This window comes from Anabrus simplex, chromosome 3 (assembly GCF_040414725.1).
Source record: "Anabrus simplex isolate iqAnaSimp1 chromosome 3, ASM4041472v1, whole genome shotgun sequence".
Classification (NCBI taxonomy): Eukaryota; Metazoa; Arthropoda; class Insecta; order Orthoptera; family Tettigoniidae; genus Anabrus; species Anabrus simplex.
Genome location: NC_090267.1, coordinates 411,174,069 through 411,194,652, shown reverse-complemented (window position 1 = coordinate 411,194,652; position 20,584 = coordinate 411,174,069). Strand labels below are relative to the sequence as shown.

The 20,584-nt window shown below is 39.0% G+C and overlaps 2 protein-coding genes across 2 annotated transcripts in view; one reads left to right on the top strand and one right to left on the bottom strand.

Moving 5' to 3' along the window:
* Positions 1–20,584, top strand: part of spel1 (DNA mismatch repair protein spel1) — a 235,254-nt gene that overhangs the window by 51,418 nt on the left and 163,252 nt on the right. The gene's annotated exons all lie outside the window — the stretch shown is intronic.
* Positions 1,168–20,481, bottom strand: LOC136866445 (putative uncharacterized protein DDB_G0271606). Its single transcript, XM_067143392.2, has 2 exons — positions 20,328–20,481; positions 1,168–4,172 (listed from the first exon to the last, which is right to left on the bottom strand). Exons 1-2 carry the CDS (start codon positions 20,361–20,363, stop codon positions 1,500–1,502), a joined length of 2,709 nt encoding a protein of 902 aa, XP_066999493.2. The 5' UTR covers positions 20,364–20,481; the 3' UTR covers positions 1,168–1,499.

Here is a 20,584-nt window from a genome sequence, read left to right as displayed (position 1 = left end):
TGTGTGTGTATTTTTTGTTTTTGTTTTTTAGTGGCATTAAGTGGCCATCGTCACCGTAGCGTAATGGTTAGTACTATTAGCTACCGTCCTCAGTGGCCTGAGCTTGATTTCCAGTACTGCTAGAAGTTTAAGAATGGTGGGAGAGCTGGTATGTGGTTAAAATTGTACATGTAGCTCACCTCCATTGGGGGTGTGTCTAAAAAAACAGAAATAAAAAAGAAGCTGCACCACCTCAAGACGAGGACACAAATTGAGGATACTGAGACTAAACATGATATCTTGGAACTTCCAAAATGATTTCTTCCCATACTTTTCTGCAAGTGCACTTCATGAAATACCTGTGTTTAATTTTGAGAACATCCCCAGCAGTGATGGATATTGTCAGAAAAGTTTGATGTCCCTTGAAGTATTGGAGAGGTAAGCAAATACCTATCCAGTGCTGGCAAAGCTACTGGTTCTGCTGTAGTAGAACCGAAAAGGTTATCTTCTTCACACTCTCCTTTCTCATTTCTGCTTCCAAGTTATGTACTATATTTTGATTACTAGAATTTTATTTCAAGAAGTAAACTATGAGTAAATATAACATTTTTTAACTAAAGTAAAAATTACTAAAAAGGTGTTTGTTTCAAGTAATTTGATTACTTTTACCCTGGTATCAAATTCTGAATATAATTCAGCCTCAGTGCAATATACCTAGCCATCATTGAAATAATGCCTAATAATATAACTGAATAAAATAGGAATGGGTTTAGACTACAAGTGAAGTAAAGTAGTTCATGCAGGTGTCAGTGGTATATTTTTCCTTAAATATTCCATAGGTGTTTTCTGTAGTAGCCAGTAAAACTTTGAGATGAATTTGGGGTTCATTTTTAATATACAGTTAGAATTCAGTAATTGACACGGATGAGAACTTGTGTTTGCTGAAAATTGATTGCACAAGGGATAACTTCATTAATGGAAACAACTTTGATTACCAGGGTATTTAATTCATTCTACTATAATGCTAGTTCAACTTCCAGAAAGCTACAAAATTGCAAATTAAAATTTCCATACAAGTGGTTTTTATTGATTGGAAAATCCAATAATACAAAGTAACAGCTATCTTAATATTGGTAGGTTAAGCTTTTTCTTGTTTTAGGTCAGTCATATATACGTTAAAATGAAGTATGAAGTTTTTAAACAAGTTTTATTGAATCAGAACTATCGGACCTGCAAATTTTACTGTTTGAATACAATGTGATCAGGACATCTTAATACAAAATGCTTGATAGAAACTAAGATTCATACAATATATCTGAATAATTTAGAATGCTTCATTAAATTTGTACCTTCCTCTTGACTTAAATAATTTATTAGATTTTGCTTAAAAAATACCTATACATATATTTTCAATACTGACAGAATATGCCACTTCATGTAGCACACGCATTATTTCACTATCATTGTGGTCTTTGGTTCAGTAATTATATGTGCAGCAAGAAATTATAATTCCAAATTTTCTATCCTCGTATTTTGTCATAAAGTGCATTCACCTTTTCCTTGAGTTTGTCTTTTCCGCTTGTAAATTTATTTCCAACTCTCTTCCAGAATCCTGGGGGTAGAGTAGTTGTTTCAATGTCAAACTCAAGATCAGCTTTGGGTTCATGTTGAATACCACTTTGTGATTGTGATTTATGTATTCTGTTTTGATGTAAAATTTCATACGAACTTCGTTGGTTCGGATCTATTTCCTGGTGTTGGCCGTAGAGCTGTTGTAGTTCCTGATTTCCTCTTTGCTGTTCAATACCTTGACTTCGTTGTTCAGTATTCTGATACTGTTGAGTTTCTTGTACCAGTTGTCCATTGTAACCATCTTGATAAGATTGTCCTATTTGTTCAATATTTTGGTTTGATTGTGTAAGTTGTCCATGATCAGTATCTTGATAGAATTGACCTACTTGTTCAGTATCTTGACCTTGCACTAGTTGTCCATTATCAGTATCTTGATATGACTGACCGATCTGTTCAATATCTTGATTTTGTGTTTGTTGTACTAGTTGTCCATTATCAGCATCTTGATATGACTGACCGATCTGTTCAATATCTTGATTTTGTGTTTGTTGTACTAGTTGTCCATTATCAGCATCTTGATATGACTGACCAGTCTGTTCAATATCTTGATTTGCTGTTTGTTGTACTAGTTGTCCATTATCAGTATCTTGATATGACTGACCGATCTGTTCAATATCTTGATTTTGTGTTTGTTGTACTAGTTGTCCATTATCAGCGTCTTGATATGACTGACCGATCTGTTCAATATCTTGATTTTGTGTTTGTTGTACTAGTTGTCCATTATCAGCATCTTGATATGACTGTCCAATCTGTTCAATATCTTGATTTTGTTGTTGTACAAGTTGTCCGTTATCAGCATCTTGATATGACTGGCCAATCTGTTCAATATCTTGATTTGCTGTTTGTTGTACTAGTTGTCCATTATCAGCATCTTGATATGACTGACCAATCTGTTCAATATCTTGATTTTGTGTTTCTTGCACTAGTTGTCCATTATCAATATCTTGATTGGATTGTCCAATTTGTTCAATACCTTGGCCTTGAGTTTCTTGTACCAGTTGTCCATTGTCAGCATCTTGATAGGACTGACCAATCTGTTCAATATCATGATTTTGTGTTTGTTGTACTAGTTGTCCATTATCAGCATCTTGATATGACTGTCCAATCTGTTCAATATCTTGATTTGCTGTTTGTTGTACTAGTTGTCCATTATCAGCATCTTGATATGACTGGCCAATCTGTTCAATATCTTGATTTGCTGTTTGTTGTACTAGTTGTCCATTATCAGCATCTTGATATGACTGACCAATCTGTTCAATATCTTGATTTTGTGTTTCTTGCACTAGTTGTCCATTATCAATATCTTGATTGGATTGTCCAATTTGTTCAATACCTTGGCCTTGAGTTTCTTGTACCAGTTGTCCATTGTCAGCATCTTGATATGACTGACCAATCTGTTCAATATCTTGATTTGCTGTTTGTTGTACTAGTTGTCCATTATCAGCATCTTGATATGACTGGCCAATCTGTTCAATATCTTGATTTGCTGTTTGTTGTACTAGTTGTCCATTATCAGCATCTTGATATGACTGGCCAATCTGTTCAATATCTTGATTTTGTGTTTCTTGCACCAGTTGTCCATTATCAGCATCTTGATATGACTGACCAATCTGTTCAATATCTTGATTTTGTGTTTCTTGCACCAGTTGTCCATTATCAGCATCTTGATTGGATTGTCCAATTTGTTCAATACCTTGGCCTTGAGTTTCTTGTAGCAATTGTCCATTGTCAGCATCTTGGTATGATTGACCAATCTGTTCAATATCTTGGTTTTGTGTTTCTTGTAGTAGTTGCCCTTTATCATCGTCTTGGTTAGATTGTCCTATTTGTTCTATGTCTTCACCTTGAGTTTCTTGTAGCAGTTGTCCATTGTCAGCATCTTGGTATGATTGACCAATCTGTTCAATGTCTTGATTTTGTGTTTCTTGCACTAGTTGTCCATGATCAATGTCTTGATTTGTCTGTCCTGTTTGTTGAGTATCTTGGTCTTGCAGTTCTTGTACTAATTGACCATTATCAGTGTCTTGATACGACTGACCAATCTGTTCTATGTCTTGTTTTTGTGTATCTTGTACTAATTGCCCATGATCAATGTCTTGATATGACTGTCCTATTTGTTTATTATTTTGGTCTTGTAGTTCTTTTAAGAATTCGTTATTATCTATATCTTCATCTAATTGGCCAGTTTGTTCATGTTCTTGAACAAGCTGCCCATTATCAGCTTCTGTGTATAATTCCCCCTCGTGATAGTGATGATCACTATGTTGCACTATTAGCCCATCTGCATCTTGATCATTGTTCTGGTCCCAGTGATCAATACCTTGGTCACCTCTCATCTGTTGCAACTCTTGGCCTGCACCATTGTCCTGGTTTGTTTGTTGTCCATATTGCTCGATATTTTGAGTATCTTGATCTTCTAGTTGCCCATGTTGTTGATACTGCTGGGTTTCTTGTAGATCTCCTGTGTGCTGATTTTCCCAGTCTTCATAATGTTGATAACGATGAGGTGCAGAGAAACATCCACCAAACAAAGCCACCAATACCACTACCCATTTGGTTACCTGAAACAAAAATGAATTTGATCATTTCTACATTTCTGTACTTTGTAAAATCGTTGTTGCAATAAATGAGGGTACAGTAATTTCTTAAAAGAAGGGCCAAGAGATTTAAAAAAAGACTTCCATGGTGTTTCAAAACTAATACGAATCGACCTAGAAAGGTTGGATAGGAAGGATGTCAGCGGGGGAGGGGGGGGGGACCAGGCACAAATAAGCAAAAGCAATTCCAGATTCAATATCATACTATGTACAATGAATAATAACTTAATAACTTATAAGAACTTGTTGGTTCTGCCTGTAGGTATAAAAATTGTTAACTATAGTATAATAATGGATAATGTAACATTTTTGGCTCACAGATCAAAACAGGAGAAATACTGGATAGATTTTTCCTAATATGCTTGAAATGAAATGTGAAATGTCGTATGACTTTTAGTGCCGGGATATCCCGGGACGGGTTCAGCTCGCCAGGTGCAGGTCTTTCTATGTGACGCCCATAGGTGACCTGCGCATCGTGATGAGGATGAAATGATGATGAAGACAACACATACAGCCAGCCCCGAGCCATTGGAATTAACCAATTAAGGTTAAAATCCCTGACCTGGCCGGCAATCGAACCCGGGACCCTCTGAACCAAAGGCCAGTGCGCTGACTGTTCAGGCAATGAGTCAGACAATATGCTGGATGTTTAGGAGGATGGATGAGGGACTAATGACTTGTATTACAAAATTGAAGACTTCTATCTTGAAATACTAAGTGAAATATTAATCCTATAAAGCAGTAAAGATAACCCTGTAGAAGCCATCCAAGGCTTGCAGAATAATAGAATACTCTTCTTAATTATAGCACAAGTTCAGTTTGCCGTCAGTTCCGTATTTGGTCACTTTTTCCTTTAGAAATTATCCTGGAACTCTCTATGTTGGGCAGGAGCTGATTACCTTGTTGGCTCTGTTAAACAATCATCTCCACTATCATCACATTATCAAGGGATGAATAAAATATATTCAGATCCAAGAAAGTCCTGGGCAGTTTTTTAGGTCAAAATTAAATAAATATAATGCCTTTAAAAAATCCACTCATCAGAAGTAATTATGAATTTGCCCCAAGATAAGTGACCGAAGAAGAGAAATTCAAATTGGTGACTTTAGCAGAAAAAGTTATTTCTACAGTTCTGGGATTCAAGGGCTTTATACTTCAGACATCATGGTTCCAGGAACCACCATTAATTCCAGTGGACGTGTGCCAATTCTCATGAAACTTCAGTCGCTATTGAATTGTTTTATAATAATAATGTTATTTGCTTTACGTCCCACTAACTACTTTTATGGTTCTTGGAGATGCTCGTTCAAACATTAAAACACCGGAAGATCTCTTACCTTGGCCACATCCTTAGAAATGACCGTTACCTCATCTTACAGTGGATTGAACAAGGCAAAATACAGGGTCGAAGAGGTGTCGGGAGGAGGCGAACATCATGGCTTGGAAACATCAAAGAATTGACTGGAATTCACAATGTTGAAAGACTTTTCCACCTAGCAAGAGATCATACTGCATTTGCCACAGTGATCGCCACCGTCAGGGGGACCTGATATGGTAATGTGAAGAAGAAGGAGATGCTGAGGTGCCAGAATTAAGTCGTGCAGGATTTCTTTTACATGCCAGTAAATCTACCGACACGGCTGACGTATTTGAGCACCTTCAGATACCACTGGACTGAGCCAGGATCGAACCTGCCAAGTTGGGGTCAGAAGGCCAGTGTCTCAACTGTCTGAGCCACTCAGCCCAGCACTGAATTGTTTTGAATTGCATCGACATCGCCCTGGTAGGTTGTTTTGCTGTTGTACAACAATGCTTGACCACATGTCGGTCAGAAAACTAGGACGCTATCCAAAAAACTGGGATGGACAACGTAGCCACACTTCCTTGCAGCCCTGATATGCCACACTCTCATTATCATCTCAAATAAAACGGAAGACTAGCTTCGTGCAAAGAAGTTTGAAAATAACTTCCTTATAATTGCTCCTGTACAGTGGTTTGGACATGCTGGACCAGACTTTTACTGTGCGGTCATGTGTAGAACAACAGAGGGAAGATGAGGGACAGGGAACTGTTGCTGAGATGCATGGAAGTAGGAGGAAGGGAAAAGGTAGGAAAGGGAAATGTAGAGTAGAGGATAGGAAAAGACAGGTGGAGCAGGGTTATGGGAAGGAGAAAAGGGAGGAGGAAGTAGCTTCTGCAGCTATCAGGAAAGATAGGGCTGACCAGGAGGGGAGGAGATCAAATGAGGTGGGTAGGGTTGAGGCTCTGGTCATGGGGGATTCCATCGTTAGACACGTGGGAAAAGTGTGTGGAGGAAAGGGAACCAGGGTAGAATGTTATCCAGGAATTAGGTTGAGGCAGATGTTGAGGAAAGTAGAAGAGAGGGAGGAGGGGAAGGAGAAGGTGGTAGTGTTTCACGTTGGTACCAACAACGTAAGGCAAGCTGATATAAGTACCAACATAGTTGGAGATGTGTGGGATCTGGTAAATGCAGCACGGGTGAAGTTTAAGAAAGCGGAGATTGCTATTAGTGGAATACTGTGTAGGAGGGATACTGACTGGAGGGTGATTGGGGATTTAAATGAGACTATGGAGTGGGTATGTGGGAAACTGGGAGTGAAATTTCTAGATCCTAATGGGTGGGTAGGAGATAGGGATCTGCGCTCGGATGGCCTTCATTTAAACCGCAGTGGTACGTATAAGTTAGGAAATTTGTTTGGAAGGGTAATAGGGAGGTACATTCAGGGAAACGGGATGGCCTAGGGAGCGGTGATAAGGGAACAAGGAACTGGAAATCAAGTAGGGATGACATAAAATTGTTAGTGCTGAACTGTAGAAGTATTGTAAAGAAAGGAATAGAATTAAGTAATTTAATAGATATATATTTACCAGATATTGTAATAGGAGTTGAATCATGGCTGAGAAATGATATAATGGATGCAGAAATTTTCTCACGGCACTGGAGTGTGTATCGTAGAGATAGGATAGGAAAGGTGGGAGGGGGAGTTTTCATTCTGGTGAAAGAAGAATTTGTAAGCTACGAAAGAGTTAAAGATGAGACACATGAAATTGTAGGTGTAAGGCTCATTTCTAAAGATAATAGGCAACTTGATATATTTGGAGTGTACAGATCGGGAAAGGGTAGCACTGATGCGGATTCGGAATTATTTGATAGGATAGTAAGCTATGTGGGAAACGACATGGAAAGAAATGTGATTGTAGCGGGAGATCTGAATTTGCCAGATGTAAATTGGGAAGGAAATGCGAACGACAAGAAGCATGACCAACAAATGGCAAATAAGTTAATATGGGAAGGACAGCTGATTCAGAAAGTGATGGAACCAACCAGAGGGAAAAATATCCTGGATGTGGTGCTGATAAAACCAGATGAGCTCTATAGGGAAACTGAAGTAATAGATGGTATTAGTGATCATGAAGCTGTTTTTGTGGTAGTTAAAAATAAATGCGATAGAAAGGAAGGTCTTAAAAGTAGGACTGTTAGGCAGTACCATATGGCTGATAAAGCAGGTACCGGGCGAGTTGGCCGTGCGCGTAGAGGCGCGCGGCTGTGAGCTTGCATCCGGGAGATAGTAGGTTCGAATCCTACTATCGGCAGCCCTGAAGATGGTTTTCCGTGGTTTCCCATTTTCACACCAGGCAAATGCTGGGGCTGTACCTTAATTAAGGCCACGGCCGCTTCCTTCCAACTCCTAGCCCTTTCCCATCCCATCGTCGCCATAAGACCTATCTGTGTCGGTGCGACGTAAAGCCCCTAGCAAAAAAAAAAAAAAGATAAAGCAGGTATGAGGCAGTTTCTAAAAAGTAACTATGATCGGTGGAAAACGGTAAATAAAAATGTAAACAGACTCTGGGATGGGTTTAAAGAAATTGTTGAGGAATGCGAAAACAGGTTTGTACCTTTAAGGGTGGTAAGGAATGGTAAAGACCCACCTTATTATAATAGAGAAATAAAGAGACTAAGAAGGAGGTGCAGACTGGAAAGAAATAGAGTTAGAAATGGCTGTGGAAGTAAGGAGAAATTGAAGGAACTTACTAGAAAATTGAATCTAGCAAAGAAGGCAGCTAAGGATAACATGATGGCAAGCATAATTGGCAGTCATACAAATTTTAGTGAAAAATGGAAGGGTATGTATAGGTATTTTAAGGCAGAAACAGGTTCCAAGAAGGACATTCCAGGAATAATTAATGAACAAGGGGAGTGTGTATGTGAGGATCTTCAAAAGGCAGAAGTATTCAGTCAGCAGTATGTAAAGATTGTTGGTTACAAGGATAATGTCAAGATAGAGGAAGAGACTAAGGCCAAAGAAGTAATAAAATTTACATATGATAACAATGACATTTACAATAAGATACAAAAGTTGAAAACTAGAAAAGCGGCTGGAATTGATCAGATTTCTGGGGATATACTAAAGACAATGGGTTGGAATGTAGTACCATATCTGAAGTACTTATTTGATTATTGTTTGGTCGAAGGAGCTATACCAGATGAATGGAGAGTTGCTATAGTAGCCTCTGTGTATAAAGGAAAGGGTGATAGACATAAAGCTGAAAATTACAGGCCAGTAAGTTTGACATGCATTGTATGTAAGCTTTGGGAAGGCATTCTTTCTGATTATATTAGACATGTTTGTGAAATTAATAACTGGTTCGATAGAAGGCAATTCGGTTTTAGGAAAGGTTATTCCACTGAAGCTCAACTTGTAGGATTCCAGCAAGATATAGCAGATATCTTGGATTCTGGAAGTCAAATGGACTGTATCGCGATTGACATGTCTAAAGCATTTGATAGGGTGGATCATGGGAGACTACTGGCAAAAATGAGTGCAATTGGACTAGACAAAAGAGTGACTGAATGGGTTGCTATATTTCTAGAAAATAGGTCTCAGAGAGTGAGAGTAGGTGAAGCTTTGTCTGACCCTGTAATAGTTGAGAGGGGAGTTCCTCAGGGCAGTGTTATCGGACCTTTATGTTTTCTTATATATATAAATGATATGAGTAAAGGAGTGGAATCGGAGGTAAGGCTTTTTGCGGATGATGTTATTCTCTATAGAGTGATAAATAAGTTACAAGATTGTGAGCAACTGCAACGTGACCTCGAAAATGTTGTGAGATGGACAGCAGGCAATGGTATGTTGATAAACGGGGCTAAAAGTCAGGTTGTGAGTTTCACAAATAGGAAAAGTCCTCTGAGTTTTAATTACTGTGTTGATGGGGTGAAAGTTCCTTTTGGGGATCATTGTAAGTATCTAGGTGTTAATATAAGGAAAGATCTTCACTGGGGTAATCACATAAATGGGATTGTAAATAAAGGGTACCGACCGAGCTCGATAGCTGCAGTCGCTTAATTGCGGCCAGTATCCAGTATTCGGGAGATAGTAGGTTCGAACCCCACTATCGGCAGCCCTGAAAATGGTTTTCCGTGGTTTCCCATTTTCACACCAGGCAAATGCTGGGGCTGTACCTTAAGGCCACGGCCGCTTCCTTCCCACTCCTAGCCCTTTCGTGTCCTATCGTCGCCGTAAGACCTATCTGTGTCGGTGCGACGTAAAACAACTAGCAAAAAAAAAAAAAGGGGGTACCGATCTCTACACATGGTTATGAGGGTGTTTAGGGGTTGTAGTAAGGATGTAAAGGAGAGTGCATATAAGTCTCTGGTAAGACCCCAACTAGAGTATGGTTCCAGTGTATGGGACCCTCACCAGGATTACCTGATTCAAGAACTGGAAAAAAATCCAAAGAAAAGCAGCTCGATTTGTTCTGGGTGATTTCCGACAAAAGAGTAGCGTTACTAAAATGTTGCAATGTTTGGGTTGGGAAGAATTGAGAGAAAGAAGAAGAGCTGCTAGACTAAGTGGTATGTTCCGAGCTGTCAGCGGAGAGATGGCGTGGAATGACATTAGTAGACGAATAGGTTTGAATGGCGTTTATAAAAGTAGGAAAGATCACGATATGAAGATAAAGTTGGAATTCAAGAGGACAAACTGGGGCAAATATTCATTTATAGGAAGGGGAGTTAGGGATTGGAATAACTTACCAAGGGAGATGTTCAATAAATTTCCAATTTCTTTGAAATCATTTAGGAAAAGGCTAGGAAAGCAACAGATAGGGAATCTGCCACCTGGGCGACTGCCCTAAATGCAGATCAGTATTGATTGATTTGATTGTGTTCTTGTTCCTAGGTGGCATAAAGCAGTCGAAAAGGATGGAAGTTATGTAGAGAACTGAAACTGTGCCCATCGGGTGTAACAGTATACTGTTAAAGTAAGGTGTGGGATAACAATTGGCCTTGTAAAAAAAGAAAAAGTGGTGCATTCGATTTTGAGTGAACCTCATAACATTTTTTTCATGAGGTCATCTTTCCAGCAATTTTAGGATACTGTCCCTCTAGAATAATTTTTCTTTAAAATAAAGAAGTCATTCTTATGTTGAAATTATTAATTTTCTGTTTAAAGACATAGACCAGAACAAATTGAATTTGACATATTGTCTGGTTAATATGTTAATATGTAAGATAAAAATGTGTAAAATTTCTGTGTGTGAATTGACAGACATGTTACTTCCATTTAGTGGATCACATCACCCTTTCTGATCTGTGGTTCTGGCCTGTTCTGGTTAGTGTTTCCATTCTGTTTCTTCAGTTATTTTCTAATCTGAATTTTCCACCTATAATTTCACAAATCTCCAACCTGGTGATCCATGAGCACCACTTTCTCCATTCACTTCATATGTGTATTAATATGTTTGAACAGCGTTTCCTTCCATTTAATACAAGAATAGCATAAATGCCAACAATGAAACTTCCGCTCATCAATATCAACAGCACATTCAACTTGCACACAAGAACAGGTACCACCTCTATATACATCACACCAAGCAAAACAAAACCCCATGGCGCAACAGCCTCGAAACGCCATGGCCTACCAAGCGACCGCTGCTCAGCTTGAAGGCCTGCAGATTACGAGGTGTCGTGGTCAGCACGGCAGATCCTCTCGGCCATTATTGTCGGCTTTCTAGACTGGGGCCGCCATCTCACCTTCAGATAGCTCCTCAATAGTAATCATGTAGGCTGAGTGAACCTCGGACCAGCCCTCAGGTGCAGGTAAAAATCCCAGACCTGGCCGGGTATTGAACCCGGCGCCTCCGGGTAAGAGGCAGGCATGCTACCCCTATACTGTGATACACCACACCACTTTTGGCATTAAAAAAATCTCCAGTTTTGGCCCACACTTGGGCTTGCTTATTGCATAAAGTTTGATTGTTTACATTCAATTATATGTTACTGCTTTATGATCTCTCAGAATGTTAACTTCTTGTGAACTGAAATTTTCAGTAAGGTTTGAATCACATTTTTCATTCATTTTCACTATTTACATTGCTGGATAACCTATAAAATTATGTTCCAGTAACATGGACATAAACAATGAGGACTGCATCACTGTGCATGCACAAGCATTGCCAATATTTTAGTTATGTGGAGATGTTCAGCTGAGTAAAGCAAAATATGGCAGCGCTACTGAGATTCTATTGATTGTGACTGAATTATGAGAGATCATTTAAATCTCCTGTGGTAAGTGCTTAAGAAATTCTGTATTTTTAAAATTAATGGCTGGAAATATTCACCTAAGATAGGCATTGATTAAAAACTTGTAATAACAAATGCAGGAAGTGTGTTGAAAACTTAGAAAAACTGCTCCTATAATACATTGGCCCAGTTTCACTTGAGCATAGGCTTAGGCAGAAGTTTAAGCGGTGTAGGGGGCAGCGCGCCCACCTGTCACCCGGTGGCCCCAGGTTCGATTCCTGGCCCAAACAAATAGCATTCTTAAAAAAAAAAAGCTGTAGATGGGTTCTGTTATAAGTTGAGCTTATCTATGACTGGGCTTAATTTGTACTGAACTATGATATGAGCTAAGGAGTTACTATGTTATCTGAAAAAGACAATGTTAGAGATGAGAAAATGCAAATTGTTTTAGCTCAAATGCAGAATAGATGATGACCAAGAATGTTTAAAATGCATCCAAATAATTTTTACCTCTCACCAGGAGCAATTCTCCTTTTGGCACTGAACTATATGCCAATTACAGTTAGAGATTTCTCTGGCATCTCATCAACAGCATTCAAAACTGTGGAAATTGTTTCATACCACATTGCTCTGTTGAGGACTGTTCTCTCCAGTATTTGCTTGTTTTTTTGCTAATAGCGTACCAACTAGTCGGAGTATATGGCATACTGTGTCTACTTTTGCACGTCAGTGAGTGTATGTGGCACCCACTGTGATGTAATTTTATGCAGATGAAGATCTTCCCTTAAAATTCTGTGGATGGTTTTCAATGCCTGCTTCGGATTGTAACTTTAGTAGTGTCCATCTTCTGTCCATGTCCATCATCATCATTGACCATCTCCAGTTGCCCAGGTGTGGTGTACGAGCTCCCTCCGTCTTTGCCCATGGACCACTGTTCTCTCATAATCTTCTCTCAGTCTTGTCCTCTCTCCTCAACATCTTTCTTCACCAGATCGGTCCATTTTCCTCTGGGTCTACCCACTGGTCTTTTTCCTTTTATTTCTCTTTCATATTCTCTTCTTGCAGTCCTGCTTGCACTCATCCTTCTTACGTGCCAAACCACTTCAGTCTTGCTTTCTGGATCCTCTGTAGTAGGGAGTCTCTTATTCCCACCTCCTCTCAGAGTTTTTCATTCCTGAACTTGTCCTTCCTGTTCTTCTGTATCATGGTGTGTAGAAACTTCATTTCTGCAGCTTGGAGTTTTGAGTTGTCTCATTAACGTGGGGTAGTTTCCAAGCTATACGTGAAGATGGGTATATAATGTGATTTATATAATGCCGTCTTAGCTTTCAATAGTACTTGTTTATCCCACAGCAGTTGTCTTACTTGGTGGTAAAATTGAGTTGCCTTGCTAATTCGACTGTTCATCTCATATTTTGCAAGGTTTTCTTTTGATACTATACTACCCAAGTACTTAAACGTTGGAACACTGTCCACTTTGGTGTCATTTATTCTGATTTGGGGTTTGTCATCTCCCCTCTGTAACGTCATCACCACCCATCTTGGCCTTGTTGATATTTAAATCATCTCTCTTAAACTCTTGACTCCATTTCTGCAGCTTTTCCTCTAAATCATTTTCGGTTTCACTTCAGGTCACCACGCCATCTGCAAAGATCAAGCTTGCAAGTCCTGCTGCTTCTTCCTTTTTTAGTGCCTTTGTTATGGCATCCATTACAGTGATAAATAGGAGGGGTGACATGCACTGAGTAATTACTGCACGTGACACGTCAGACCGGACACTGACAGGTCTGCAAAACCGTTGCATGTAGCTGCTTGTTTCAGTCCATGCTGAAATGCTGCTGCCCATCTTGCAGTAGTTCACGGTATGGAAGGGCATTATGCCTCACAGCTTTCACAAGCTCGCTCTGAATTTTTTGGTGTTGCAAACCCAGTGGTGAACGGCCAGTTTGGTGTACCACGCTGTTCTTATCACATCCATTGTGCACAGAGCCTGACTTACTACTGCTGGCCTATCAGTCCCTCTTAATCGTTACAGGATCAGATAACATTGTACCTACTTTAATTCTCTGAGTTCATTTTCTAGAAATTTAGCCACTCATTTGTCTAGTCCAAGTTGAGCTTAATTGGAATACCCTTTCCTAAACCAGAATCAAACCAGTTAGTAAGTTTGCAAACATGTCTAATATAATCAGAAAGAATGCTTTACCAGAACTTACAAACAACACGTCAAGCTGACTGGCCTGTAATTATCCGCTTTATGTTTGTCACCCTGTTGCAACTGTCCATTTGCTTGGCATCGCTCCTTTGTGCAAATTGTAATCAAATAGGTATTTCGAATATGGTACTATATCCCAAACTGCAGCCTTTAATATATCCCCAGAAATCTTACCAGTTCCAACAGCCTTTCTAGCTTTGTAAATGTCTACTACTACTAAAACATTTTCATTCTGTCCCTGCCTCCTAGACAGTAACGCCATCTCTCAGGCCAGGGAGGTTTGCTACGGTGAAGGAGATGTAAGGAGAAGGTGAGAGGGTTGGCGGCCATGGCCTATACTAGGAACTGTCCCAGCATTTGCCTTAGTGCAGGAGAATGGAAAACCATTCTCAGGACAGCCAACGGTGGGGACCAACTCCTCTCCGTCTCCCGAATACAGAGCATGAGAGCTGTGACCACCCCTCCTCTGCTCGGATGGCCAATTGGACCACAGAGCTGTTGGACTACGGACCAGTCTTGGCCACTTGTGGGCCGAGACCCACTCTGCATCTGCCGACCTTCCTGATGTACTACTCCTACTCTCACAGGGAAGCTCCCGAACAGGCCAGTAGTGCACCTCATTCTGCCACAATTATTCTCATAAAGCATCCAGACGCTGTCGATAAACAGCACTGGCATGCCATGGTCGTGCAATGCGTATCAGATGAACTGATGCAGAACACAATCAAATGCTTTCTATAGGTTAAGGAATGTCACGTGTGGGCAGCAAAGATTGCATCAGAAATACTGACTCCCTTTACAAAACCACACTGGTTGATACCTATAGTGACAATGTCTCTCAGGCACCCGTCAAGAACCTGCTCAAAGATTTTCATCACGTGAAACCCTTTAATATCTTCAAAAGTACTCATCAGATTTGGAAAATAAGCACATCACTGAATTTGTCACTCGATTCTTAATTGTTCTATTGGGTGAAATTGGTATATTCCCATTTTAAAAAAACAAGGTTGCTGCCGGTTATTGAAAGGAATAGGACAGTATTTTATGAGCCCCTTAATGCGATTTAGGACCTGAAAACAGAATGTCTATATCTTTAACGAATCTAACAGAATCACCCTGCATATAACTGATGAGGAGATCATTAGCTTCAGCAAAGTCAAGAACTCGCCAGCCATTATTTTGTGTGCCAAAACCATTGTCCCCATGTCAGTTGTAGCCCTCTTGCTTGCTTCCAACATGACCATTCAGATTGGTGATGGGATAATCTAATACAAAATAATAGCTTATTCGATTATTTCATTTTATTTGATTATATTTCCCATTCAATTAATTTTTATTATACATTCGAATGAATGAGGCAATAGAATAGTGAATATTCTTTTCCAGCCGTTTTTTTTAATTTCTTCAGTTATTCATTCAAAACTCCATTCGAATGAATAAGGCAATCAAATAGTGAATATTTTTCCATCCGATTATTTTTCAATTATCCATTCTAATGAATGAGGCAATCGAATAGTGAATTTTTCCATCTGATTATTTTTTTGATTTTTCATTTGGAACTGCATTGGAATGAATGCTTTCAATAACCAAATGAAAAGTGATGTTATTAAGACAGTTAATTCACTCATTTACTTTCAACATTTGGAGATACATTTAGAAAAAGGAGTATTTCTATTTTTCATAAGAGTTCATCAATTCTATTTACTTATTTTGATCAATTATCCATCTGTCACACTTAGCCGAAAAATTGATTCATCACGCATCCGAATATTCTTTGCGATACAACTGTATGATATTTGAAACTCATTTGATTATTTTATTAAAATATTTGTTCGATTATCTACATAATCGGATGGAGGTTATTCAAATATTAAAGGTATTTGATTATGCCATCACTACAACTGAATGGTATTCGAAACTCATTCGATTATTTTATTAGATTATTTATTCAATTATTTAAATAATCGGATGGAGATTATTTGATTATTAAAAGTATTCAATTATCTCATCACTAATTCAGATCACACAGAGAATAAGCAAGCCCTCTGGGGAGTTTGCTGATATTTAATCTTGCAGCTCCAGTCAAAAATTATTTTTTCATCAGCACAGCCAGTTTGTGGAACACAGGCTGAGATTATGCACGGGTAGTTGGCTGTAGTGTTCATGATTATAGACATCAAACAATCGAAGTAATCGGTATGGACCGTTGAGATGGCTATGAAAGCATTTGCAAAAATAGCTATGCTATTTCTGCTAGATGTCTCATTATACTGTACATGAGCGTATGTCCATCTCAACATCATGAGACTCCTATTATCCCTTCCATTGTATTTCTTGTATACAACCAATGTCTACCTTGTGTTGCTTCAGCAAATCTGCCAATTTATGGTTGCATCCAGTCAAGGTACCAGTGTACAGTGAAGGAACACGGAGTTGTGCTGTTTAGGCTAGCTTCTTTAATCAGTTTTGCCTTTGAACCGGTAGCCCTTTCCCACTTGTCACGGTGATCAGGCGAAGCCGACGTGCGTCACTTTCAGGATACACCTGAACATTTCTACAATCCCTCGACAAATCGATCCATTTAGTTGCGACAGATATTGACCAACTGGCTTGTCATCTGAGCCTGACGTCATTTACAAATTAGGCCACTCCTGACATGGGGAACACTCCTTTTGTATCTGCTCCTTTGGAAAACATATAATGGGATTTCAGTAGCATTTCCTCGACTGAGGGCCCGTAACCCTCCTAATGATAGCTTGGCCGGGCTGAGTGGCTCAGACGGTTGAGGCGCTGGCCTTCTGACCCCAACTTGGCAGGTTCGATCCTGGCTCAGTCTGGTGGTATTTGAAGGTGCTCAAATACGTCAGCCTTGTGTCGGTAGATTTACTGGCACGTAAAAGAACTCCTGCGGGACTAAATTCCGTACCTCAGCGTCTCCGACAACCGTCAAAGAAGTTAGTGGGACATAAAACAAATAACATTTTCATTATTATTATTATTATTATTATTATTATTATTATTAATGATAGCTCATCCGCGTGAAGCTGTTGGCCTTTGTTGGGAGTCAATGAAAGGAATCGCATGGCACTTTATCCTGCCATCTGCACCTTTGGTGGTGCTTGGGAATCGGTGGTTAAATCACTCGTAACACTTTCAAAGAACAATGGGCAATACAATACTCACATTTGAAGAGCTAACAACCCTATCTTCCCAAGTAGAAGCCTGCTTGAGTTCTCGCCTATTATCAAGAATCGGTGATGATCCATCAGATTTTTCCTACCCTACTCCATCTCATTTTCTAATTGGTGAACCAGTTACTGCTTTACCCAACCATGACCTCCCTTACCATCCCACCAATAGACTTACCAAATGCCAATACTTACAAAAGATGACACAACACTTTTGGTAGAAATACTTTATACTTTTCAACAGTAACATAAGTGGTCTGATGAGCATCCCAATCTCTGCTCTAGAGACCTTGTATTCATCACCGTTTCATTGGAGAAGAGGAGTTGTTAATGCGGTGTGTCCCGGTGATGGTGGTCTCATCCAAGTTGCCACAATAAAAACAATCAAGGATGTGATTAAACGGCCTGTTAGCAAACTTTGTGCTCTTCCGAAACCAGGAGATGAGTTATAGATCATCTGTACAAGTGAAGTTGATAATTACTCATATATTTCTTTTGTTTGTTCTAAAAGTGGCAATGCCTCTTTTGATGGGCGGTATGTTTGATATTTAAAGATACATTTAATTAATTTCCAATAATTTTTCGTTATGAAGTTATCGATATGTATTAAGAAATTCTTTTTGTTTCATTATGAACATGAATGTTGTTTACTAGTAGCCATTATTACAAAAACATTTCCTTAATACATACTGACAACTTCATAAAGAAAAATTATTGGAAATTAAAGAAATCCACCTTTAAATACCAAACAGTAACTTTCACTTAGTTTGCAACAGTTTGTGGTGTCCACAAGCATATGGTACACCTACATGGTAATGAATGTTATCATAGTTACTGTTTGAAAATGTCTGAAAATACCAAGTGAGTGGCTACGCGGTTTGGGAGGTGTAACTATCACTTGAATTCAGGAGATAGTGGATTTAAACCCCACTGTTGGCAGCCCTGAAGATGGTTTTCCATGGTTTCCTGTTTTCACACCAGACAAATGCTGGTGCTATACCTTAATTAAGGCCATGGTTGCTTCCTTCCCAGTCCTAGCACTTTCCTATCCCATCGTCACCATAAAACATGTCAGTTTCAGTTCAACATTAAAAAAACAATAAATAAAATGTCTAAAAACATAAGTGTTAAGTAAATGGTTCAATGTTCAGAGGAAAATATTTTAAATTCAGTGTGTTATCTTATTAGGGGCTGCCTGGCCGAGGCGGTAAAGGCGTGCTCAGTTCACCCGGAAAGACGTGGGTTCGAATCCCCGTCAGAAAGTCGTAAAATTTAAGAAAGGAGATTTCCACTTCCGTAGGTGCATATGGCCCTGAGGTTCACTCAGCCTACACCAAAAATAAGTACCAGGTTAATTCCTGGGGGCAAAGGCGGCCGGGCGTAGAGCTAACCACTCTACCCCATCACATGCCGTGGTTAACAATGGTGGAAGCCTTTACCTTCCACTCTTCCAAGAGCATTCATGGCCTGTACGGAAGTGACTTTGCTTTGCTTTGCTTTGCTTTGCTTTGCTTTGCTTTGCTTTGCTTTGCTTTGCTTTGCTTTGCTTTGCTTTGCTTTGTATTATCTTATTATGTGGTAAGTTTGATATGATTACATTCTATTTGCTGTAAATTGGAACTGTCCACATTCCAGTATCAATATTGAAGGAGTTTCCTTTTATAATGTCAGGGTGTAAATTAATCAGCTGTTCTTTGTTCTTTATATGTCAAACAACCTTTACTGTTGTTAACAGTGGGAAAACCTTTGTTGAAGTACATGTAGGAACAGAAAAACTTGCATGTGCTTTGAGTTGTGAAAGTGGTAAAATGAAGTAAATTAGTATATACCGGTAAGTAGAGTGAATATTTTTAGTATAAAACAATGTAATCAATTGGAAAATGAACATACAGGACAATACAAAAGTACTTTTTACTTTTGTTTATATTTGCCCCTGGAAATTATGAAGTAAATCGACCTTAGGCTATGACCTTAGTCATTTCAGAAATATTATCCTTGTTCTAGAGAAAAGTATCAAGCCGAAACACTGTACAGTATACTGTAGTACCAAAATGTGATAGTCGTGTATGGCAAAAATTAATCTTCGTCCCGAGAGTTGATAGGAATGACTACCTCTCATTTCATGAATTTGTTAGTTGGTCATCACTGTCTTGTCACCCTTTGTTTATGCAATAGCTTCTATAATGTGTGGTATGTTGGGTATTCAGTCCAAAGGCTGGTTTGATCCTCTACAGCTCTAACAACGGCTGTCATAGATAGCCTAGGTGTCACTGAAGAGGCATACTAGGGAAATGAAGAGTGAGGTAGTTTCCTGTTGCTTTCGTCACTGAGCCAGAAGTTGCTATTACATATCAGTCTGCCAAGCCCACTGAAATGCATGCACCAACTGACCCTGTGAACAATATTTTCACACCATTCATAACAGGGACTGGGTGCATAAGGAACGGTGTTATTAGAATCGCTCATATCTCGGTCACTTTCATATTGTCAAAGCCATTGAGACTGTGACAGGTCAATGAAAGTAACAAATTTATTCTAGCTCATACCAGAAGACATAGTGCACTGTAAATGCTACATCTTGCCAGCAAAGGCATAAGCTTCTATAATATGCTGACCAAACTATGATTTCCTTCTAAGTGAAGCAACTATGAGGCATAGGGAGGCAGTGCAAATGATTCATGAATTAACACCAACAAGGTAAAATTATCTGCATGATCATAAAAGTGTTCTTATATACTGGACCCACAGCTGCACAAGCCTGCATACATAGTTGGGCACGATGCAAACAGTGATATTGGCTACTTGATAATGAACTGCCTAATAAATATAACGAGATAGTACAATTACTCATTTTAATGTTGTCCATTAATTGAAGAACATCAGCATCAGGAATTTCTTTGCATTTATTCTAGTTATTGCATTAATTGCTCTTCATAACACATAATAAATATTTAGTCCAAAATCATACTCGTAATTCATTTTTCAGTTATGCTATAGAGAGAACAGAAAATTGGTTAATAGCTTAGTAGATCAGAAATTTGAAATATATATCTTTATTTAAGTAGTTGTGCATCGGAGAAAAATAATTCAGTGTGTTATCTTATTACCTGGTAAGTTTGATATGATTACATTCTATTTGCTGTTTTGGAACTGTCCACATTCCAATATCTTACCTGGCCTCTGCTCTTCATTGCTGCTACCAGTGTCATGCACAAACTCTACTCAACTTCTGACTCTTGAACCCCACTCTAACTGTACTTTTATCTCCTCCTTGGTTTGTGGTCACGGAACATGTATAACCTTCTCTCTCCATAGTCAATTGAGATAACATTTGGTTGTGGGAATTGATTTGCAGCAACAGTGTGATATTTGAACTATTGACCCAGAATATGAACTGTATAAAATGATCTCATCTTTTAGCTGGAAGGCG

Excerpts from the sequence above, each read along its gene's own strand:
- LOC136866445 (XM_067143392.2), bottom strand. The coding sequence starts at position 20,363 with ATGACACTGGTAGCAGCAATGAAGAGCAGAGGCCAG. Across the intron at positions 4,173-20,327 it reads CAATGAAGAGCAGAGGCCAG|GTAACCAAATGGGTAGTGGT; the intron begins GTAAGATATTGG and ends TTTTTGTTTCAG.